Source organism: Ambystoma mexicanum, chromosome 7p (assembly GCF_040938575.1).
Source record: "Ambystoma mexicanum isolate Mex_15411 chromosome 7p, UKY_AmexF1_1, whole genome shotgun sequence".
Lineage (NCBI taxonomy): Eukaryota > Metazoa > Chordata > Amphibia > Caudata > Ambystomatidae > Ambystoma > Ambystoma mexicanum.
Genome location: NC_090939.1, coordinates 821,731,136 through 821,756,816, shown reverse-complemented (window position 1 = coordinate 821,756,816; position 25,681 = coordinate 821,731,136). Strand labels below are relative to the sequence as shown.

The 25,681-nt window shown below is 44.2% G+C and overlaps 1 protein-coding gene across 1 annotated transcript in view; it reads left to right on the top strand.

Moving 5' to 3' along the window:
- Nucleotides 1-25,681, top strand: part of LOC138526344 (interleukin-5 receptor subunit alpha-like) — a 692,931-nt gene that overhangs the window by 655,506 nt on the left and 11,744 nt on the right. The window contains exon 10 of the mRNA XM_069636980.1: nucleotides 8,536-8,626. Within this exon, the coding sequence (XP_069493081.1) occupies nucleotides 8,536-8,626 (91 nt within the window). The remainder of the gene's footprint in view (nucleotides 1-8,535; nucleotides 8,627-25,681) is intronic.

The following is a 25,681-nucleotide window of genomic DNA, read 5'->3' as shown; positions in this document are numbered from 1 at the left end:
TAGCACACATTGTCTGTTGTCTTTTATTAGGTCTATTTGTGTTTTCAGATCTAGAAGGGCTGTTTCAGTCCCATGAAGTGGTCGAAATCCAGATTGTCTAAGCCCTAAACGGTTATTGGTTTCTAGGTAGGACTGAATTTGAAGGTAGGCTGCTTTGTCGATGATTTTAAGAAGGAATGGGACAGTGGTTAATGGCCTGTAATTAGTTGGGATAGTAGAGTCAAGTGAAGCTTTTTTTGAGCAGCGGTAGTACCCATGCGTCTTTTAAATTAGTAGGGACTTGCCATGATTTGAAAGAGGAATTTATTGACCTAGTTATAAAAGGGGTGAGGTCTCTCACTGCGTCTTTTATAATTGGGGCAGGGCAAATGTCACCTTGGCATCATGATGGTTTCAGAGAGTTAATGATTTTTGCGACCTCTGTTGTAGTAACTTGCGCAAACTTGAAAGCTGGTAGAGTCCTGGGGGAGGTAATGGTGTCTAAGATCGGTCTGTGTCAAACCATTGATATTCAGTCTCTTAGCAGCTATTTTCTTTTGGAGAGTAGTAATTCTGTTGGCCGGGGCGTTTTGGATTCCAGTGCACCAGATTTTGTCTTGTATGCTATCAGTGAATAAGCCCCCGGGCGCATCATAGATGTTCATCAACAATATTTTCTAAAACTTTCCACTAATGTCACATTTAATTTCCACAACCATGACATTCCTTTCCGTCTCCGGGAGCTTAATCTGCTTAGCCTCATGTTTGTGTGCAACCCCAATCATCAAACCGCCAAACTGGCGGCACATATCGCCCTTATTAGCAACATTGTGAAACATCTTATAACCGGTGTCCAGTCAACTGGTCGACGACAAACTGGTCGACTGCAATTTGGTCGACACCATTTGGTCGAATGCCAAATGGTCGAATTTTTGTTTTTTTTATATATATGTGTTTTGTGGGTTTTCGTGTGGGGAAAAAAAAGAAAAAAGAAAAAAAAGGGGGTTGGGGGGGGGGACCCCCCCAAAAAAAACCAAAAAATGGGTAAAAAAAAAATTTAAAAAAAATTCGACCATTTGGCATTCGACCAAATGGTGTCGACCAAATTGTCTGTCGACCAAATGTTTTCGACCATTTGACTGGTAACCCTTATAACCTTCAAGTTATAATCGGTCCACTATCCTACTTTCTTGAATCATAAAAATGCGAGCTTAAATTAGCAAGGGCAGGGAGCCACAGGAATCCAGTATGTGGCCATGAACCTGAATATTCCAGGAGGAGATCTTAAACTTTCATGGTCTTGTATCTGATTTCACAGGGCGGAACCCTGACAGCCAGTCCCAATTCCCCTCACTTTGTTTTACCATAACCTCAGGAGTGTGCTGGCCAACAACAAACTTCCTTCCATGTTCACCCATGGTTATTTTAAAGTCCTAGAAAGTTTCCCTTGATCTTCGTTTATGCCCCACTCTTTTAGGGACTACCACCTATTTATTTATTTATTTATTATTACATTTGTAAGGCACGCCTAACCCTTGGGCATCTGGGCATAACAATCTTAAGAACATGGTTACAGAGACAACAACTTAAGAGATTGGTTACAGGTTTAATTTAAGGAAGTGGTTACATGAAATGCAGATCATAAATAGGCATGCTTAAAGAATATGGTTACAGAATAGACCTAGTAGCCCTTAGGTGGCTAGGTAAACAGACTTAAAGACATGGTTGCAGAATCAGTATGTTTGAGAGATTAGTTATGTATTTTGGCAGGCTTAAGAATATGGTTACAGGTAATGCAGATCATAGAGAAGCATGCTTAAGTATATGGTTGCAGGATAGCGTGGCAGAAGTGGGTTTGGGTTTAGTGTTGCCACATTGTGTCACTTTAAGCGTATGGTTGAATGTCTTGTGGAGACTTACGTGGGGTGTAGGTCCTGGTGCAGGTAGGTGGGTACCGGTCATAATGGGTTACTTACAGGAAGGAGGGTGTAATTTGATGTCTTGAGAAAAGAACCAGGTTTTTAGTTTTCTGCGAAAGGTGAGTAGGGCTGGATCCAGTTTTATCTCCAGTGGCAGGGTGTTCCAGTATTTGGCTGCCATTACTGGGAAACTTGAGCCACCTGCTCTTTGTCTTTTGTATCTGGGCATGGTTATATGCCAGATGTAGGCAGTGCGGGTGGGTCTGGAGGATTGGTTCCTAGTTATCATGCTGGATAGGTAGCATGGGGCAGTATTGGAGAGGCATTTGTGTGAGTATTTTTAATTTAATCCGGTCCTTCGCTGGTAGCCAGTGAATGGTTCTTCTGGTGGAGGAGATATGTTCTGATTTGGGAATGTTTAATGCTGCTCTTAAGGCATTATTCTGCACTGTTTGGAGTTTCTGGATGTTTTTGGATGAGGAGCCTGCAAAGATGGTGTTGCAGTTGTCAACTCTGGAAAGGATAAGTGCTCTTGCCAGGGTGATTCGGTTTTCTACTGTGAGGTAGGGTCTGCAGGCCATGATAAGTTTGGCTGTGTAGGCAGATGCTGATGTGATAGCATTGACTTGCCGTGTGAGAGTGAGTGAGGAATCGAGATAGACTCCTAGGGTCTATACTTCTTTGGCGGTGGGGATAATATTTCCATCTATGTTAAAGGATTGGTACAGTGGTGAGATATTTTTGAGTTTCGCTTGGCTGCCCAGAATGAGGATCTCTGTTTTGTCGTCATTATGACATAGCTCATTCTGGGCCATCCATGCTTGGATTGTGTGGTAGATTGCATTTAGGGCATTTGTGTCTGTGATGCTCAAATAGTCCAGTTTGTCGAAGAGATGCTTCATAAAAGCGGTGTACATGGTGGGAGAAGCACATGATCCTTGGGGGACTCCACAAGTGTCTGGTGCGTGGCTAGCAGCTGCTGTAGAGGAGTAGACTTTCATCGTTCTGTTAGTGAGGAATGATTTAATCCATGCTATGGCATTTTTGGAGAAGTGGGCATTGCTGGCTAAGTGACGGCATAGGATGTTATGATTTACCAGGTCAAATACCGCCGAGAGGTCTAGAAGCAGGCGGATGGCTAGTTCACCTTTATTTCTGATCAGATCCATTTGTGCTTTGAGGTCAACAAGGGCTGTTTCCGTGCCGTGACCGGGGACGAAACCTGACTGTCGAAGGCCCAGTATATGGTGTTTTTCTAGGTAATTTTGGATCTGGACATTAGCTACTCTGTCCAAGATTTGAAAAGGGAATGGTACCGCCGTTATGGGACGTAATTAGTAGGTACATTAGGGTCCAATGAAGGTTTTTTTCAAAAGGGGCATTACCCAGGTTGTCTGGCACTTTATTAGAGACAAAAGAGTTATTGATAAGAGAGGTGATGAACGGTGACAGGTTATCTGCGCAGTCTTTGATTAGGGTCGCAGTGCAGATGTCAGCGTGTAGGTTTGATGATTTTAGTAGTTTCCTCTATGGTAATGGTGGAAAACTCAAACTTTGGGAAGGGTTTGGTGTTGTACGTTTAGGTTTAAGTTGCTGGGTGAGTTAATTTTCAATTTTTTGTTGTTGATTGTGTGCTGGAGAGTTGTTATTTTGTCCATTAAGGCCTTTTGTATGTCCTTGCATCAAGCTTGGTCTTTGAAACAAAGATCTGGCATTTGCGAGGGGGTTTCTAGTTCTCTTAGGACTGAGAAGAGCTCTTTTGAGCTGGAACTGGCATTTTCAATGCGCACGTTGTATGCATTACTTTTGGTTTGATGGGTAGCTTTTTTGTGGTCAGAGGCTATGGAGGTGAATTGTTCTTTGTTAGTGGTTGAAGGTTTTTTTCTCCAATTATTTTCTGCGTTTCTTTTTTTGTTGCGTAGATCTTTAAGTTCGGTGGTGAACCACTGATTAAGATGTGCTTTTGGTTTAGCTTTGCAATTTCCCAGGGGGGCTACCGTGTCTATTGCTGATTTTATGGCTTGATTATAGGACATAGGGTCGGCTCTCTTTTCGAGGCATTTAGTGAGTTGTGGGATCAATGGGAGAATGCTGTCAGGCATGATGTTACGTGAGTTGCGGGCCTGTGTGGCCTGAGCTAACTATGTTTGAAGAATAGTTGCTGGGCTAGTGCTGATTGGGAACATTATGGTGTTATGGTCTGACCAAGGGCAAGGGGTGTTCTTCACTGAGTCTATATCGTAACATGCGTAATCTGTGCTGTAATCAGGGCTACTGTATCTGTGGCATAACAATGCACTACTGACGTGGTGGTTTTATCAAACTCTGTTATCTCCGCATATTTAAAGTCCGCGGAGGCTAGCCCTCATAAAGTCGGTATCGGGTACATCATTCTAGAAGATGTGATCTATTTATCCAAAATCTATTAGCCTTGTCAAAAATACAGCTGATCTTAAATGTCCTTGATACCACGGAATAGCTCATGTTGCTGCACGTTCCTTCCTCATTGCTTGTCAGTTTGCAATCCAGCCCGAAGATTTAAGACACTCTTTATAGGTAGTCTGCCTCCTTCTGGAATGCAGAATAGGAGATTCACTGTCATCGACTGATACTTCTGCCAGGTCAGCAGCAGTCTACAAAAAATGATCCTTTTTATCCACATCAGTGGCTTTCAATAGCCAGCTTGTAAGGAAGCCTTTCCTTTTTTCTGCATGTTTTCTATGGCGGTTTGCCTTGTTATACGCGTTTTTGTTGTTGTTTTTTTTACTAGAGATTGAGTTAACTACCTCAATGGCAGGTTCTGCCTCAGGAAAATCCAGGGATGGGGATCCTTTGGCGGTGGCGTGTAGAGACATTTGACAGCAACCTTCTTCGTTCCCATTTTTGCCTTTGGTGTGTTACATTTCGTTCCATCACCTCCTCACATGACAGGATACATACCATCCTTCATCCGCATCTTCTGCGTTTTCTATGGGAGTATTAGAAACCTCATGTGTGGCTCCGGATGGTATGAATATAATTCCCTCATATGTTTGAGGCACCTCAGGGTTACTGCTGACCATCTCCTGTGCGACAGTATTTTCAGTCGTTCTCAGCCCCAGACCATTTGCCTCATTTCCTATTTTCTGCTCCGAATGGTAAATCATTTGTCCTTGCATATTAAGATCTGCGTGTATTTTACAGCATAATTTCAATAAAATGTTCACAGCAAACTGGAGTGCACTTAATTATGTAAAGGAGATTGTCGAGCTCTCCATTACTGAGGCTTCGTTATTTGTAGTGCTGCTAACTGCAAATAGATCCGAGGTTGCTGACAAACTGCTATTTGCGTCCACCTTATGGGGTTCTAAATTTCCCCCATTTATTTTACAATGTACGTTCTTCTCTGGATGCTCTGTTGGAGGTACACCCCCTCCCACCACATCTTCTATTTCTTCCTCTGGCTGCTCCGTTAGAGCCACTCCCCATTCAATCACACTTTGTAAAGAATAACAAAGTTCTAATAGGGGGTCATTATCAATTAGAGTATCATTAAAAGTTTGATTCACACTACTTTCCGTGGCCTCGACAATGAGTCCAGTTAAAGGTACATTCTGTTCATTGCCTGGTTCAAAGAAGTTAGTAGTTTTACTGTTAGGACACTGCTTTACCCTTGATGCCAATAAAAAAGATAAGCCGCTGTAGGAAAATATATGCAGACTGGTTGAACCAATGTAGGCTCATCACACCATATAACAACACTCATGATGCTAGCTTCAAGCTGGATGCTCTGTAAAAAAATACCACACCTTAGTGAGAAAATATATGAAAACTGACTGCACCTGTATTGGCCAGTCTAGCCACATAATAACATATGTTTTCTTTACCCTTGATGCAGAGTAAGAAATACCATGCTGCAGTAAGAAAACAAGTTCAGATTGACTGCACCAATGTACGTCAGTTTAGCCCTGCAGCAACACTTATAATGTTTGCTTTACCCTTGATGCCTAGTATAAGATGCGATGCCACAATAAGAAAATATAACCAGACTGGCTGCACCAATGTAGGCTAGCCTAGCCACGTAATAACTATCATGTTTGCTTTTCCCTTGATGGCAGTAAAAAATGCCCTGCCACAGTACACACACATATATCCAGACGGATTGCACCAATGTAGGTCAGTGTAGCATTTTAATAACACTCGTGTTTGCAGCTGTGTTGGCCAGTCTAGCCACATATAACATATGTTTTCTTTACTCTTGATGCACAGTACAGAAAGGCCATGCCACAGTAAGAAAACATGTTCCGATTGGCTGGACCAATGTAAGCCAGTCTAGCCACATACTAACATCTAACAATGTTTTCTTTACTATTGATCCCCATTAAATAAATGTCAGGCCACAGAAAGAAAACAAAACTAGACTAGCTTTATCAATGTAGGCCAGATTAGTCACATAACTATCATCATGCCGGCTTTAACCTTGATAACAGTAAAAATTGCCTGGCTGCTGCAGCCCTGTGCACAAAGGTAACCCCTCATGCAAATCAAAGGCTCACTACCCAGCACATAAACAAGCAAACAAGGACATACATTCATTTATTCAGCATTTGATGCACTTTCACTGGCGCACCCATTCAGCATTCATGTACTCTTTTTCACCTGTGTACCCATTACAACATACACTGTCTCATTCACACATGCACCCATACAACATACACTCTTTAATTCATGAGCAAACCCAAACAACATGCACCAATTCATTCACATGCATCCATGCACGCATACACACATAGACACAGAATCATAGATTTCTTTTCATTATCTGAAGCCCCCGTCCAGGCTCCGCTATGCCTGCTCACACTATCACAGCATAAACAGGAACTATAAAGCAGGGAGAGTTCCCTGATTTCTGCACATGCACAGAGGAGCCAGAGCGCTGCTAGATGAATGCCCATACACACATTCAGACCTGTTGTACACCAGCATGCATCACCAGTGGGCCATGCAAGCCTAGTGAATCAAAATGCCCCCAGCCTTGCATGGCTCATTGGACATGTGCACTGGAGTACAACAACTCTCAAAGGGACTTTCTTTTCCCTTTGAAAGCTAAAGCCAGCCCTGGAGTGGCCTCTCAGCTGCTTGCTGCAGCTGAGGGTACTCTCTGTGTTTTCACTGGGCTTGCTTGGCTCATCCGTAATGGGTGTTGGGTCAGTGCCCCATTGCACACGATGGATGAGCCGCACCTGGCATTAATGCACACATGGGGCTTTATTGGCAGTCTGGGATAAACGTATGCTTGTGTTTTTTAAAAAAAATATTCATTTAGATATTATTTGAAAAGAAGACTGATCTTTCACCAATAATCAAAATAACATGTATTCTATTTACAGACGTTAATAGTCACTTACAAGAAATATACAGGTATCCATGCTAATATTCACAGTGGCAGATTCTCATTCCCCAACCAATGATTTTATATATATATATACAATGCTCACATTTCCTGATTAGGTATCTGATTTTAGCTCTTTGTATGTGCTTTGGCTATGTGGACGTCATGCACTAAATAATGGTACCAAGCATGACATGTATGGTCAAGGTGCAAACTCTTCCATTACAGCATTATTGGTGGTTTACTGCCACCAGCCACCATTTTTGAAGGCAATTTGTTATTATTAACAATAAATGCTTCACTTTTTAATGTATATCAAGTAGAGATAATGCCTGTGAAATGTAAAACACGAGTGTTGCTTTTGCCACATATCAACAAATCTAGTCAGTGTGTGCTTAGCATAAAATCACTAACCATATTTAAAAATCAATGAATGGCCTGTTTGTTATCAGTGATGTAGCTGAGGGTTCACAGAATTAGGGGGCTTGCAAGGAATGTATTCAAGTGATCAAACATGTCGAAGTGGATCGAATACACATGAGACAAGCACATTTGCTGTTGTGTAACATGTGCACTATATGCATATCCTATATTTTAGACAAATGCCCTCTCAGGAACAGTGCCTGCCCGAAAGGGATGTGCAGCCTCATTACAAGTGTGATGGTAATAGTAAAAATAAGTGGTATTTCAAATACCTCTTATTTTTAAATTACCTCATAATTACAGGTTACAATGAGTTTTTAGGTCATGGGTTACATTGAAAGTATTGCATGTGTAAATAACACCTATTTCCCCCGTGCTGTGCTTTCTATGCTGTCACATGTCGTACACATAGCCCATGTGATCCCAACCTGTAATTAGGTGATAATTTAAACATGCATGGTATTTGAAAAAATACCTCTTATTTTTACCAATAACACCCTACCTCTTATGAGGCCCTGAGAACCGCTTTCACACCAGTCGCAGAATAGGTAGGAGGCAGACAAGATGAGTACCTTGCTTGATCCAAGTGGACCGGTCAGGCAGTTTTGTGAGGTGTTCTATCAAGGCTGATATCGTGACACTATGTTATAATAGGAAAAAGAATTCAATTAGAACATATATGTGCAATTTTAAAGAAGGCGTAATGCCTCCGCACCCAGTATTGTACTATTTATTGACATTTTACAAGTCATTGATGAAACAAAGTTGAAATTCAGAATTTGATGATACGTCAGACGGACAGATCCGGGTTTGATTATATGTTCCATCTGAATTTTTCCACAGGCATCAAATACGACAGAAAATGTTCCCACCAATCCCAGACCCCAAAAGGGGATTTCAAGATCTCGATACACGCTATGATACGGGACTGCTGGTAAGCTGCATGCATTTGACAACTTCTTCATTTTAATAAATCAGAATTGCAAAATAATATTTAGGGATCTGTAGGCCTATGCTTATAAAGGGAAAATTGAACTACTTGTTTCAGAATGGAAAGACAACGTTTTCTTGGCTGATATTCCATGAAAGGCTTCAGTGAGGCACAACACGAGGTCCCATGCCTGCTTCAAAAACCTATGATAAACTGTGCAAATATATAAACAAGCACTCTAGACCTTGTACATAACCGAGTAATGTGAAGTCTTGGTGGGAAGGACTCGGGTGTGGGAAAAACAGAATTTTTCAGATCTGATGACTTGGCTGAAAGGTTTAATTTGTTTTAACCATTAAATGCCCAAAAAAATTAAAAAATAAACAAGCACTCTAATTAATTTGCACAGAGACATATATCCACACATTTACCCATAAACAGGTGCAAAGAAAGAAGCACACACACACACACAAAACACACACACACTGTAGACACTTATAAATACACTTGCAGAGCTAATGGTACACACTCACAAACGCATTCTGATACTCACAGACATAAACAAATAGACATAATTAGTAGAGTGAGACCCTTTTCATCAAGTGGTTCATTTGACCCTAGTCATGCCCTCTGAACCCCTATAAATGTGGTTGCCCACAATAATTTGTATATGCAGTATATTGCCCCAACATATTTGATATCAATTTTATATAAAATGATAAGAACCCCAATCATTTTTATATACATTTAAATTTGATATAAATTGGATAAGCCCCCCTGATCATTTCTGATATAGATTTAATACAACTTAGATAAGAACTCCAATAATCTTTATATACACTTTCTAAATAAAATTTATATAAATTAATGGGCTATAAAAAGATATTGGTCTAGGGGCGGTATTAAGGCTATGATGCTGTTGGGGGAGGGTTTTAGAACCCATATATATATCTGTAGTTGAAGACCTGAGAAACATGTGTGCTCTTTGGCCATTTTTGGTGGTATCCCGCGTGGCATTGATAAAACTGTAATTATGATCCGCTACAGTTATAATGAGGGGAAAGCAAGCAACATAAGTTCACAACATTCCAATTATATTTATTAAGCAATATGGCCCAAGCTGTGCGGGCATTACCAAGTCAGGTAATGCTCCGGGGCCCATAGTTATTTAACGCCTGTGTAAGGCCCCGCGGCAAGTGGCATATTGCTATTAGTATCCCCGCTGCAGCGTTTCGGAACAGAGAAGAAAAGAAAAAAGAAAAGTTCAAGGAGATGGCTGCCGGGAAAGGGAAAACAGAGTCTGTTTTCCCTTTCCATGGCGGCCATCGGGAGCAGATGCACTGGGAACAGAAATGTTCCCAGCGCGTTCGCTCCTGACAAAAGGAGAAATCAGAGGGAAAGGAGGTTTGGGGAGGGGACGGGGGAGAAAAAAAACACATACCTGAATGCCCGGTGGGGGACGTTGTGGCCCCCAGCCGTGTGGAGGCTCGGAGCGGGGATGGTCCCGCTTCGAGCCTCCTCATTGTCGAAGGGGCTGCCACGCCCCCCAGCTGTTGACAAAGGAGTGGAATCCTGGCCGAGGGATTCCCCGCCGGGTAATGACCCGGTGAGGGCCAATCAGAATGTGTGTTACATTCTGATTGATCCTCTCCGGGGTACTAACATGGCCTATTGCCTTGTGGGGCTTAATGTGATGGAGGACGCTCAAGATTTGATGGCGGACTGTGAAACTGGGAGATCAGTTCAGTGAGGACATGGCTACGTTTCCTGTCAGCAATGAGCGGCTAATCCTCGCCACAGCTAGGGTTAATTTGGAAATGGCTACTTGTGGTGACAACGTGGTTCTCAAGCAGCCCCTGAGTGTAGAGCTGGGCTGATCAGCTGCAGGCAAAGTGGAATCTGAAGACAACAGATATAAGTCCATGGTTATTCAGATTGATAGAGTTATGACACCAGAGAGTGACCCTTGCCCACAGAGACTTTGGTAAAAACAGGGGCCCATGTGGACTGGATATCGGACAACATGCCAGCTGGTGGGTATATTTTAAAGCAAACATTAGTATTTTGTAGGAGTTAGACAACTAGCTAGGTGATAAAAAACTATATGTTTCTGTTTTGTATGCAGACCCTAACTGATAACGTGGATGGCGGTGAGGGGATCCAGGCTGCAGCAGAGAATATCAATATTTATTATGTTTGCTGTTCATATCAAATTGAAAACCTGGGGGATTGCAATAATAGCCCGTATAAGGACTGTATCTCACAAATGGGGAAGGAGTGCCAAGCTGTAGCAGAGACTCTCAATATGTATTGTATTGGCTGTTCAAATCAAATTGAAAACACGAGGGAGTGTGATAATAGCCTATGTAAGGAATATATTTAGCTATTGGAGACCAAGGGCCTCATTAGGACCCAGGCGGTAAGGGGTTTACGCCGGCGTAAACCATGGCGCCCCTTACCGCCTGAGTACGAGTTCCCGTAGCGCCATGGTGATTTTTACGCCTGCTTTTTGCAGGCGGAAAAACCCATGGCGCTAAGGGACTTGTTGTTAATTACGCCACCGTAATTTACGGTGGCGTAATTAACGCCTTCCCCACTCCCATTATGCCCTATGGGGCAAAAATGGGAATGGGGAAGGGTAAATGGGGATTGGGGACTTACCGCCCCGCCAAGGTCGGAATGGGGCGGTAAGTCCGCCAACCCCCATGGCGGAGTTGGCAGCTTAGCGCCATGGACCATGGTGCTAATAGCGCCATGGTCCTCCGCCAAGGTCCTAATGAGGGCCCAAGAGTGTTAAAGACAATGCGGCTGCAATGGCTGTGACCTGGATCGACATCCTAGCTACTCAGGGCTTCACAGCAGTAATGGTGAAATGTGTTTAAAACAGCACTTTCACGGATGGTGCCACGCACACAAATTTGACGATCCCCAATAGGATGCTCACAAATGTTTGGAAATATCTTATACGGATAATTCGCTATGTAAAATATGTCTCATGTTGAACCCCAAATGTCTTATAGGAATGATGCCCCTATTACAGCTGCTAACCGAGGTAAAGGTTGGGAGAGGGACGGAACGATGTGTGTTTAAAATGTTGTGGGCTGTACAATCAAAAAATAAACCCCTTTATGCCCCTATATGGAGCAGTTTAAATAGGGATGTCTGTTGTGTGTTAGAAGTATCATTGAGAAAACAATTAGCAAACAGGGAGATAAAGTATATCAGAGCCAGTAAAGCTGAGCAAGGTGAATGGTGCCCCGTAAACTGACCTATGAAGATTGAGAATGTAGATCATTTAAAAGTATTCATGTTTATTTACAGGAAACAAAAAAAAATGAACACCTGCCGATCCTTCCTCTCCAGCAAACTATTGCCCGATCTCCATCACTTCTTTCCTGGGCAAACTTTTAGAAAAGGAAATCTCTGATTTGGATACCCACCACCGCTCTGGGCAATTCATCTGTAACAAGGCCTGTGTTTTTAATTTTCCCCACACTCCCATTACAGCAGGCACTGGTTAAACAAGATTGTGCTTTAGCGGATAGCTGTTTTGTAATAGAGCTGGTTTTCGGGGGCTCACTAGTCATTAGTCATAAACCTTTACCACCCCCAGCTATATATGATGATTGTAATATTGCTGGGGTGGTTCATGACTGGGTTTTGGCTGCACTCGGACCATCTACCTCTGTACTAGAACCATAGGATATCTGTGGGATAGAAGCAGTGCTGTACATTTCCAACTGAAAGGGATCCTTAGGGGCTGGCGTTTTATGTTCAACATTTGTGGCAGTGCCTATCGCGGTAGATAACGGGATAGGAGGACTACCCATCCGTTGATGCACCAAGGACCCCTGTCACTAAGGCTGTCAAGTTAGGATGGTCTCCACTAACCTGTGATCCTTTGTCTTTTCTGCAGGTAGGTATGGGAGGGAATCCCCCACACTGTCCATCCCCTAATGGATGACAGGAGGCTGTGCAAAGTTGGGGAAGCCCTCTGTGTTGGGAATAAAAACCCTGGAGCCAAAGTGCTGGCTGTACTGTAGATAGGGATCTGAGGCTTGGTAGATGTGCCTAGTTTCTGTGCCGATTCTTAAGGCAGGAGGAAGCATTAAGAGTCAGCAGCCAATACTGTTCTGGAGTGCAGATCCTTAATGCCGCTTGGTGCGAGGAGCTTGGGTTGCAGTAGTGGGGGGGTGCAAGGAGCGCCAGGTTTCGCTGACCAAAGACGGAAAAGAACAGGATTGAGAGGAAGAGGGGCACAGGAGGCGAGGAGGGTAGGTGATGCGAGCGGGATTAAAGAAGGGACTGCTAAGGGGCAAAGTCACAAGCTGGGGAAACAGAACAGCCATGTCGGGCGACACGGAACGAGTAGCACTGAAGAGCGGAAAGTTAATAGGGGAAGCCACGAGTAGCGTGGGAAGAGTTAAGAGTTACCTGGCACTGCTCTGGGAAAATAGGAGCAGAGAATGAAGACCATCCCACAGATTACAAACGTAGCACAAAGAGAATGCCACAGATTATGAACGTAGCAATGCAATGAGTTGCTGGTCTGGGAGGATTTAAGTAGGCTGCAAGTCATTCCTGAGTGCCCGCTCAAAGGAAGAATAGACCACGGTCTGCTCCTACTGTTTTAGTGCCCTTGTGGCGGCCATCTTGGGAGGAGTATGTTTGGAGGTTTTGACATAGTAGAGCAGGGCTTTCTTTCTCCAGCTGTCCCATATCTTCCAAGGCCTGTGATTCTTGACAAAGACTATAGTATCACCAGTCAGTTGTTTTATTAGTGTAGACACCAGCCCCTCCACATTTTTTAAAGTACCCCTGACAACAGATTGCGCATTTCCTTTCATCTTACAGTATGGCTTCAGACTTTTCAACAAGGCTCACTTTTTTATGACTTAGTTTTAAAGTGGCTGTGTCTGCCTTGCACACTCAATTGGGGTCTTTTTTGTGTTGTTTTTTGTTAATTGATGTATAGCCAAATATAGGGCCTCATTACGACCCTGGCGCTCACGTAATGAAGGGTGCCAGTACGGGACCGGCACCCTTCATTACGTGAGTGCCGATTACGAGGTTCCCTTTGTGGGACCCGGACCAGATGTCTGGTAAAACCAGACGTCTTTTCGGGTCCCGCGAGGGGAAGAGGGAGGTAATAACGGGTCATTTATAATGTGCCCATTATTACCTCCCTCCCCATTCCCATTGAGCCCTATGGGGGCTCCATGGGAATGGGGAATGGTTCCTTCAAGGAGGAATTACTGGGTCCTCCAATGTTGGAATGGCCCGGTTATTCCTCATTGAAAGATCCCGGTAATGGAGCCCGGTTTGGAGGCAGCCATGGTGCTAACAGCACCATGGCTGCCTCCAAACCTGTAATGAGGCCCATACCATCTATGATAATGATGCTAGTGCTGAGATCCTTTTGAATGTTAATAGGGTCCACCTGACTATTATTGCAACTCTCCCCAGATCATTTACACCCCTTTCCGAGGGTCTGTAGTCAGATCAATGCATGCAACTGTTTCACTAACACTGACAACATTAATGATCCCACCGTTTTGAACATCAACAGGGGACAGCCTGGTTATTATTACACCCTTCCAGCACATCATTTACACCCTTTCACTGAGGGTCAACACCCTGATCAATGCGTGCAGCTGTTTCATTTACAGCTACAATATTCATGATCTTGAGCATCAACAGTCGCATTCTGGGGTACATGAAACATGTACGGCTGTATACCATCACCTTCACTTACCACATGGTCAGCATTATACATATTTACACAAGTGCCCAGAAATTCTTCAAGTGGTATATTGTACATGTTGTGTGCTATAATGGCAGGCTCCTGGTGAACATATTAACAATGGATTAACAATGGATTCTATTTCATCACCACTCAGCGCATCCATCCCCGCCTCTATGGCATCCAACAACCCAATATGAATAACAGGCCCAACGCATGACCCTGCATTCCCATCATCCTCATACTCCCCGCCCTAAAATCTTCATACTGAGGAGCGGCAGGCTCATACTGCTGAATAGGCTCTAGATGTACAGGTGAGTTGTTGGGCAGGTTCATTGGGGCATTTACAGCACCTTCTATGATCTGGTCTTGCCAGTTAGCAACATTTACTTCAGGCCAGGCACCTGCTACAACTTGTCCAGAAGTTACTACTGGATAAGGTTTTTCAACATCCTCGTTATCGCTAATGACAATCACCCCTTGAGCAGAGTCAATCCCCTGTTGAACACAGTTGTCTGAGCTCAACCCCTGAAGCACAGGCATATCAGAATAAACCATATACACGACACCCCATGCCCCACTCCATGGGCAATGTTTGTTCTTTTTTAGACTGAGCCCTATTCATTGAGACTGGCCCCCTTTTTCAATAATATCATGCCAGGGCTTTTGTATTTTGAAACTTATGCCATTTGCACCACGAAAGCCACATTCACGCTTCAACCCCTGTCTGGCCTGGAGCTGCTGAGCACTTTCAAAACAATGGTTCAGCCCCGAATCAGCCAGAAACGTGCATGATGGCACGGGTGGTGTTTGTGACCCCATTCCCGCCCCTGCAAAAGAAGGTTGCACATATAAATCACTCGTACTGTCCACCAAGACATTGTGCGGCGCTCTCTGGGGGTCTCAATACCCCACCCCAGTTCTGAAACACGGTAGACCCCTTTAGTATTCTAACGTTGGTGGGCTGTCAAACATGGTGCCCCAGATGCATGACCCCTTGCGATTACGAAACAATGGGTGCCATTGCATGTCCTCAGGCTCTCTGATATCCACGGGGTCCATCCGCCCAATCCGCTTGCTGAGACATCCCCACGTTGCCAGTTGTGAAGTCCCATTGATGGAACAGCACAATAGCCATACCAGCGCCATGTCAAGGTCCCAATCCATCAATGACCACTGCTGCAGCACCCCGGTACCTATCCGGCACCATTGCTGGACCCCCAAATCTGCGGTGGCTTGAAGAACCCGATAAGCCGCTCCCCACATCCACGGATGCAGAAATGTCCATAGGCTCAGCATCTGACAATTGCACACTTCAGTTGCTGTAGTCCATGGTGTATCTAAATAAGCACATATAAATATGGATTTAAAATCTGCTCTACGCATATCAGTGGCGTGTCCAGGGAGTGGCTTGGGGTCGAACGTGCTCCCCCTGGAATCTGATTGGCCACCCCACGTGCCACCACAATATCCTAAACTATGATCATTATCTGTGTGTGCGCTCGTACTTCATGCTACCCCAGCATAAGTCAGTGCCCCACTTGGTCTACTGCCGCATATCACACTAAAATTCTGGCTTTAACAATAACCACTGACTTAGGCCCTCCCCAGAAAACAGCACTTTTATATCAAATATAAAACTAATAACCAGTGGCTATTTACCGCTACACTGAATTGCTTTATCCATTACTTGGGGCTCCATTCAATTTATAAGTGTTCAAAACATCTTTATACAATCAAACCCCTGGCATTAAAACCCACAGTTTCATTAGTTAGCCCTACATACTCCTGAGAAGGCACATCACAGCGAAACCCAACAAACTGCTGTTTCCACACAGGAGGCTTAAACACCCCACTAGGCCTTGAAACAGACAGTTTAATTAAGTAAACCTGCATACTCCTGAGAAAGTGCCGGCCAGCGAACCCAACAAACTTCTATTTTCATACTGAAAGCTTAAATACCCCACTAGGCCGTGAGAAACACATTGTCATTAATTACCCCTGCATATATACATTGGAACAACATTGGATCCTTAGATTGGATACTCATAATTCTGGACTGAATGAACCCACCAATTGGTCTATTTCCCTGTGAGAGTTTCATCTTTTTCCATGCAATCTTAACCAGCTACGCATTGTCTCAAGCCATGTGTACACCGGCAGGGGGTAATGGTAGATGTGTACACATACATAGGTCACTAGACGGCGGGCCCACATTTGTCATCTGTGTTGGCTAGAGCCATCCTGTGTTTTATTTGCTCATTTCTTGAAAGGGTTATATACCCATTTTTGGGGGTTCCTGTGCTCTCCGGCACCACCAGCAATGTGGAGAATGCTGTGCACTAGATTTCTTAATGAACAAAGGTAATTGTACATAAATATATGCATACAATGCATGCGCTCGGTGAGAAATTAATGCTCGCCTCTGTGTCTTTAATAGAATCAAGACTCTGTGCAATATGCAGGGGTAATTTTCATTCTATGTCAAGACCGGGGGCGAGCATTATGCTTGTTCAAAGCTTACATTATCGCTGCTGCTAGCGATGCTGCTGACTTAAAGTGAAAAGTCTTAAAGACACTGTTGTTAGCCCAATCCGCTGCTTGCAAGATATCTCCCAGGGCTGCTCTGGTCGAGAACATTTTGGATGCCACAGCTCCTCTCACAGAGTGTGCCCCAAACCATGTCAGATGGATTCCTGCTTGTTGCATGACCTTGCAGACCCATCTTGCGATGATGGCTGTGGCTACCGCTATGTAAGGCTTCCTGCATGCTATTAACAGTTGCGATACACCCGCCGGCCTCAGTTCTGGGATCTTACGTTCATACTCCCTAATACACTCTGCCACGCAGAGCTGCGGTTTGTCTGCCAGATATGGGTAACAGATATCGAAGAATTAGTCTTCGTCCTCCCAGAGATAGTGAAGGTAATCCCATCTGGCCTGTATACCTTTCTATCTATGTCCAGTGCTCTGACATCAGAAACTCTCAGACACAATATTAGACACAGTAGCATGGCTACCTTCCCTGAGAGTTGGGTCAAGGATAGATACTTGTTGGACGGCCCGTTCGCTAGGAAGCGTACTACTATACTCACATCCCATGTCTGATTATATTTTGGGCTAGGGGGAACTCTAAATCGAGCCCCTCATATGAGTCTTACTATCCCCAGAGGATCCCTTACTAGAGCACCATCCACTTGCTCATGCCCAGCAGACATCGCAGACGGGTATACCCCCATGGTCCTGAATGCATTCCCTTCCTCCAAGAGGGACACTATCAAATTAAGGATTGTTACTACAGAGGCAGAAACGGGAGGAAAACCTCTCCCTTTGCACCATGCCGACCACCTGCCCACAAGTCTGCGATGAGCTGTGCAGCTTGTTCTGAAATTCCTTGCAGAGACCATCTCCGCCTGATACCTTGCATGCTACCAGGGGGAGAGTTCCCTTCACCCTCAGAGGATGAAACGACCCAATTGGGTCTGTGAGCAGGTGTTGGTCAGACAGGAGAATCCACAGGAATTCCGACAAAAGTTCCATAAGAGCTGGGAACCACACATCCGACTTCCACACGGGTGCCACTACAATCACTGGGCCTCATTCCGAGTATGGTGGTAGTCATGGCGTTATTTGTGCCATGACTACCTCCCATACCGGTACCGACTCCGACTTGGTTCAATGGGGACTTACCAGTGTAGTCCGACCTTTGCGGGACCGGTAAGTCCACATTGAAATAGCCATTCCCCATTCCCATTTGAGCCATAGGGCTCAATGGGAATGGGGAAGGAGCTAATAACGGTACCGCAATTTGCGGTACCGTTATTAGCTCTGAAGTCCCTTAACGGGTCCCGTCCATAACGCCTGGTTAGACCAGGCGTTAAAGGAGGGACCCGCTAAGGGACCTCAAAATAGGGTGCAAAGGGTTTACCTGGACCGGTGTCCTTACCGGTGCTGGTAATCCCTTTGCGCCCAACTCGGAATGAGGCCCACTGTCACCTTTTCTCTGCGCGCTTTCGCTAGCACTCTGCTGATCATCATGAAGGGGGGTTAAAGCGTAGTGTGTCTCCCCGTTCCAAACTTGCAAAAATGCATTTGTCCCGCTCGCTGCTGAAATACTGGCTCATTTCAGCATTCAGTCTGAAGGCGAAATGGTCTGTGTGAAAAGGACCCCATATCCATTCTAACTGATTGAATACTTCTTTGTCGAGTCTCCAGTCGCTGGAGTCTGTTAGATGCAGCGAGTTCCAGTCTGCAACTGCATTGAGTGCTCTGGGAAGATACTCGGCTGTAACAGAGATTCCTCTTGTCAGTGGCCGAAGTGGGCGGGAGCGGTTGGGAGCGGTGCTCCTCTACTTTTTAAAAAAAAGATTTACTTTTCCTATACTTTTATTTTAAAAAGAAACCATTCCCGAATGGTTTCATTTTAAAATAAAAGTGTAGGAAGAAGTTGAAACGTGCACTTCAGTGCATTTCACTGAACATTTCCTTAAACAACTGGGGTCTGATTCATTGAAGTGTTTTATAATGGCGCAATCCCATAGAAAAACATTCTGTGAATCAGGCCACGGGTGTGTTTGTTTGAGGTTTGAATTGCACTTGGGAGGGGGCGTGGCAATGGGTTTGTGGGGAGCTGGGTCAGGCCAGCAGGCAACTTAGGTCCACTACTTCATTTTGTACACTTCGACCACTGTCTCTTGTAGGCAACAGTGCGTAATGTTTTTTGCTAGATCTACCAGGATTCTGTATGTTGTCCCTCCCAGATGATTTATATATCTGACCGCTGGGATGTTGTCCATCTTCAGCAGGATGCAGCAGTTGGCTTCTCCCTTCGTGAAAGCTTTCATCGCGAAAGACCCGGCTAACAGTTCTAGACAGTTTATATGAAGCTGTAACTCTTCTGAGCTCCATTTCCCTGCTGTCAGTTGAATCCCAGTTGAATACGAGAAAGGGGCGATATGCTTTCTCCACTGGAATAGTGAGGTAAGCATCTTTTAGATCTATCCTCACTAGCCAGTCCTTCTCTCTCAGGGTGTCCCTCAGCTGATGGATACCTTCCATCTTGAAGTGTCTGTATGTCACCCAACTGTTGAAGTCCTTTGCATTTATAATGGGTCTCAAATATTGCTCACGAACTTCGGAGCTTGCTCGCACTGTTCAATGGCTCCTTTCACCTCGGGCTGCGAGAGCTCCTCGTGTAGTAACCTGTGTTCTGTTTGCAACAATACTAAGGGATGAGGGAGTCCCTCTTGCCGGGATTCCTGCATGAATTCTATCTGTAGCCCCTTAATGGTCTAATGGTCTGTAGCACCCAAGCATCGCTGGAAAGTGCGCGCCAATTTTGCCAAAAAAGCTTTTTCTCCCCCCTACTGGTGGGTAAATACTTGTTCTCACCGGTGGATGAGCTCTGTGCCCTTCCGGCTCCTAAAAGGAGTCTTGTTGTCTACTTTCCAAGTAGTGCGCTCTATTTCCTTGAGGTCTTTGTGAGGATTGGAAACGACTGGCCGATCGACCTCTATAGCGGCAGAGCCCAGCAAAAACTCTACCGGGAAATATTTTCTTGATTGATGCTTGAGTGTTCTCCAGGGAGGTACAGGTTCCTATGAACCTCCCTATCTCAAATGCTGCTCCAAATCACAGGCCTTTCGTTGCTCCGCCTCCCTCATAATTGGCGAGGTCACTCAATTTAGCATCTATTTTTAGCAGGAGCCCTTTCCTCCTTTGTGAGGAGATTGCGCAATTAGCATGTCCTAGAAGGCAGACTGCTCTCTGGGCCCAACTTGCCAGGGGGTCTGGATAGACTTCTTCACCCGTGTCCCTAGCTTTTCCGCTAGGTCCATAATTTGAGCTAATGGGCCCGTCAGGTCCAACACTTTTATTTGACAACTCCACCATGACCCATCCATACCTTTCCTCAGGTCCTTGCAAGCCTTAGTTACAAATGCTAGCATCTTTGGGTCTAGCTGTGGGGTTTCTGCTACCTTCCCAGCTAGATCGGGCAGAGGACACTCCGCTTTCATGCCTAGCCTAGTGTCTTTATCTAGTGCTTTGCGGATTCTCTGCGCCATATACTTTGCTACCCTAGGCGGAGGTTGCCAGTTTGAGGATCTGGTATTCCGGATGTCGTCGGAGTTAAACAAATCCGACATCCCTTCCACTTCGAGGTGTTTCTCTTTCTGGAGTTTCTTACTCCCTGCAGGACTTGGCTGGTCTTTCTGCACCTTACTATCCTCATCTTGGGATGAGGCTGTATCTTCCGATGACTCCTCTGGAGAGTCCAACTCTGTATTGCCCATATTGTCTCCCCTGGGAAGGTGGTCTGGAGGCCTGGAACTGTTGATTCCTGCAGAAAAGCGTTTTTCAATTTGCTAAACGCACCAGCTGCCTTAGGAGCCTTCTTTTCAGCCCTGTATCGCTGGCCCGGGGGAGTCAAAGAGTGTTTTCTCTTCCGAGTCTTGTTACTCCCCTGAGGGCGTCTAGCCCTTGTGATGTGTTGTCTTTGTTGGGTGTACATGCTCACTTTTTCTGCCCCAGGATACTTTCTAAAGTAGCTATCCTTTCTTGAATGGGCTTAATCCCCTCTGTTACATCATCCACCAGTGAGCTCCCTAGTACCTCCTTAAAGCTCAGCGCTAGGTCCTGCGCCTGTTCCTCCTCACTACATTCATATTCTGACATTTTCAGGCTTTATGGTGCTGTGTGCCAGGAACCTACTCTGCAGGCTTAGATGCACGTCCACTGCTCTGCTGGTGTGCCTTTATGTTGATTTGGGCTCTTACTGTGCTGTAGCCTCTTCTGAGCTGTCGTGTTAGCTGGCCGTTTTTCTCTACTACGCTACTGGCGCGTTTATACATTGTTTGTCCTCTGTCTTTTTCACTCGTTCTACTCAAGGGTACTCCAATGCCAGATTGTTTTATGTTTTAGTGCTAGGGCGGAGCGGGCAATGCCTCCATCGCACCCTTACGGCTAGGTAATGGGGAGAAAACAAGTCAGAGCGTGTGATCGGCTCTGCCCCTCCAAGGGTGGGGGATGACTCTCTCTTTGTCCCTCTGCCCCAGACGTGCTTAATGTGAAGCACAGGCTCCGTTTGTTTCGGGCGAGTATTAACTAAGCAGTTCGGGTGGGTTGTGAGTGAGGTTGTTAGAGCGCAATATGCTCTGACGGTGTTCTCATGAAAGAATGTGTGTGTCGCGCTGACTGAAAGTCGCGCTTTCACGTCACCACTGTACATCAAAATACCCAAGAAGTAAATGCTCTCAGTACTACTCATATACTAACAAGGATCAATTGTCTTAATATTAGTAGAAATGCTTTACACACGTTTCTCATTGACATACATGCTCAGCAGTAAAAAAGGGTACTTCGCTTGCTGCAAAGCAGGAAAAGAAGAGGAGGAGCAAAGGGCAGGAAGTGGCAGATGGGCAAGCACAGCAAGTGTTTTGGACTACAAGAAAGAGACTTTTCAGAGGGAATGTAGTTTTACAGAAATGAGTGTGTGAAGTCATTTACAGTTATTTGGTTGAAAATGCTGAAGAGTATAATTAAAGAAGTTGAAGCATAATGCTCGCCTCCGTTCTTGACATAGAATGGGGGAATTACAGACCTCTGTTTCCATTAATCAACCACCCTTAATTATTTCCTGCTCCTTCAAAGGTCACTTCCATGCACTATGGGGAATATTAACACCCAGGGAGAAAGTGTATGTTGTTTAAAAGGAAATTGCTCCTCCGCCAGTGCATTTGAAGACCAAGCTATACTATCACTTGATCCATTGGAATTAGAGGTTATACAGATTTAGCTCCTTCTGTTGCCTTACCTAGAGGGCACTTGCTTGATAGATGCCAACTATTGGATAGATAGTTATAATACCACTGCAAAGGTATGTATATACATGAAAGATGAGCAGCATAATGAAGGCATTCCCAATGTATAACAAAACGCTGGAAAAGGTTAATTTCAAACCCAGATCTGGCAACAACACAGGGAGATCTCCTTTTAGCTCATATCACACCTTACCTGCAATTGATGACAAGGAAGTCCCTGCTTGTTTCACAGGCCAAAAAGGAACTGAAGGGTGTCTATGTGGTGCACCGTAGCACATTTTGACATTCATAAATGTTGCCATTGTACGGCCTTTAATTTTACTGACCACCAAAACTGTCTCCTTCACTCTGGGGTGTCATAACATATGAGATCAGGGACATGATGAATTGTGAACCAACTCCCATATCTACATGTTGCTTTGTCCATCTGGCACGGCATACATAGGTTCTACTGTATGTGTTTTAAATGTGTGTTCAAGAATATGCTTGCGCCACTCATGATAATAACCGTTCATGCACAACAGCAGTCCATAACAGCAGTCCATAACAGCAGTGCATAACAGCAGCAGTCCATAACAGCAGTCCATAACAGCAGTCCATTACAGCAGTCCATTACAGCAGTCCATAACAGCAGTCCATTCTTGTGACTTGCACAGTCCTATTACTTTGGTCTGCCCCTCTTTGGAGATAAGACTTTAAGCCGTCCATTAGGAGGAGGGGATTTAAATTTTAATTGGCGTAAAGGATGATCTAAATGGATTAATCATTTATGATATTTGGCTACTAAGGAACTTAATACGGAAGCAAAATTGCATGTATTTTCATGATGGTGTTTTGAATGTACTACTTGATGTTGACGATTGATTTGAAACATGTATATATATATATACCTGTATTTATTTTATAACTTGTATATTAAGGCATCCTGTGTTTGGCAGCCTTACCCTCTACATTGCAGGACTCTTTATAGTGATACTCCCTGGATCATTCAGAATATTGTGTATATTGAAATGTATTCATTTATTGTCTGGCCTACTTTTGGGTGTTCTCCATTACTATGGTGTTTAAGAGAAGTAATACACTGTTTACAGTGTCTAAAGTCTAAAGTCACTTTGGGGGACTATACCTATTCTGACATATGGCACACTCTTTATTGTGTTCTTAATTGTGAGATAACACGACTCTATAATGCCATATTAGTTTATTATTTATGTTTCAGACTAACAACTGGTCCTCCTTGCATGGTTGCACCAGTTTTTCATGTTGTTAATTCTTAAGGGGCGGCCTGCCATTTCATCGATCATGTTTAAGCCTGATCTAATTAATAATTTGTTTCATACACACTTTGAACGTACGAATCAGTAAACCTGGAGAAGGGCAACTGAAGGAAATGTGAAGCAGAAAACGGATTAATCAAACAAATTAATACACCTGAAGAAGGACAACTAAAAGAAATGCGAAGCGGAAAATTGATTAATTAAACCACGGGGGAAGTTTACAAATTAAGAAATAAAATTGTCTACTTTGCGGTGCTGCCACTTGCTGTTTGTTGTTTTTAAAGTTTTTAAACAACTGTTTTATTTTTTTGAATCAGTGTTGAAACACTTTCAGTGGTAGAAATCCTTATTTTCAGCTCTAAACATAATTTAGAAGAAACGAAAGCATCAATTGTATTGTCATGCCCACAAAAGGACACCAGTGGAAGCTTAACCTCGCCCCTGAATATGGGCCTCATTACAAGTTTGCCGGTCCGGGAACTACGGTACTGGTTAGCTTCCCGGTACTGTAGTTCCCGGACCGGCAAACTACAAGTTCTGCTCGTGGCTGCCATTACGGTCGCCAGGTCTGTCCTGGCGGCCATACCGGCACCCGCGAGCAGAGCATGTCAGATGCACCGGCACCATTCAGAATGGTGCCGGTGCATCCCACCTCCCCATTCCCATTTTAGCCCTCTAGGGCTCAAATGAGAATGGGGAGTACAGGTTTCCGGCCCCTGGCAATGGGGAAATACAGGGTCCACCAGGGTTGTAATGGCCCTGTATTTCCCCATTGCCAGGGGCTGGAAAAATTCGCAAGTTTGGCGGCAGCCTGCCGGTTTTACTGGCAAGGCTACCGCCAAACTTGTAATGAGGCCCAATGTGTGAAAGCAATGTCAGTTAATCTCTGATTACCACAACAGTGCCTGAATATGTTGACGTTATACACTTTTCTATGTATCAATGTAATTCAAGAGCCAATATGAATGTAAACAGTGTTTTATAGTAGTAAAGTTGCACGATTATCATTAGCAGCCCACCTGCCTTGCCACAGTCTATATGGTGACTCCTGATATGCTTATAGGTGTGACTGAATATTGTTGTTGAAAGACTAAAAGAATCCGAAACGTGCCAGTATTTTCAAGTGTGAACACTTACATGTGACCACCCATGTATGAACCTACACAGAGGTCATGAGGCAAATAACATAAATGTGTTAAATTGTGATTGATTCTTTCTCATGCTAATTACTGCTTTTCAAGAGCTGATTTTCATGCTAGTGTGATATTTTGCATTCTCACAACTTCCCCTCATTTATGCTAAATTGATACAAAACATGGTAGCTCATTCGGTTATATGTGATTTTCCAAAGGTAAAAGCAGAGTGGTACATTTCATAGTGGGAAAAATACCGAAAGACATACCTAATTGTTATTTTTTCTTTTTATTTGGGCCGGTCCACCCCAAGCCCCCTGTCTTTCTATCCATTTTCACCCACCCCAACCCCATCCCCACCCATTTTAACCCCTTACCCCAGTACCATATATATATATATATTTTATTAACATTTTCAGTATTTTTTCGGTATTTTGGCTTTCAGTGAAACTTACCACTGTTTTATTTTCGGTAAAATTACTGGGTTTGTTTGTTTGTTTATTTATTTATCAAGGGCGCCGGACCCTTGGGTAACTGGGCGCCACAACATACAAGGTTACTTAAGCTTTGTTACAAAGTGAGGATAGATACAATTAGAGAGAAGATGCATAGTCGGCGAGTCTAGCAAGTGGATATATACAAAAAGAGTACATAAGTATACCTGATTAGCAAGTGTAGCTAATGGAAATAAAAAAGTACATAGGTATACATAGGTTCAGGAGGGAGCAGTAGTCAGAAGGTCACATGTGTCGTATATGCTTGTCAAATTGGGCGATCGTTAGAGCCTAACCAAATAAGGTTGTTGCGTCTAAAGTTGTAGTAAGATCCTAAGGTCAAGTGGGAGTGTGTTCCAGTACTGGGCAGCCTTAACTGGGAAGCTCCTACCGCCTGATTTTTGTAGTCTAAATCTAGGTATTAGAAGACAGTGAGAGTTGGTGGATCTGGTGGGGCGAGTTGATGTTCTTCTAACTATTCTTTCCATCAGGTAAGGTGGGGCTGTGTTGTTGAGAGACTTCAAGGTAAGTGAGGCTGCTTTGAGTGCAATTCTATCGCTGATTTTGAGTCAGTGATATTCTTTCCTAATA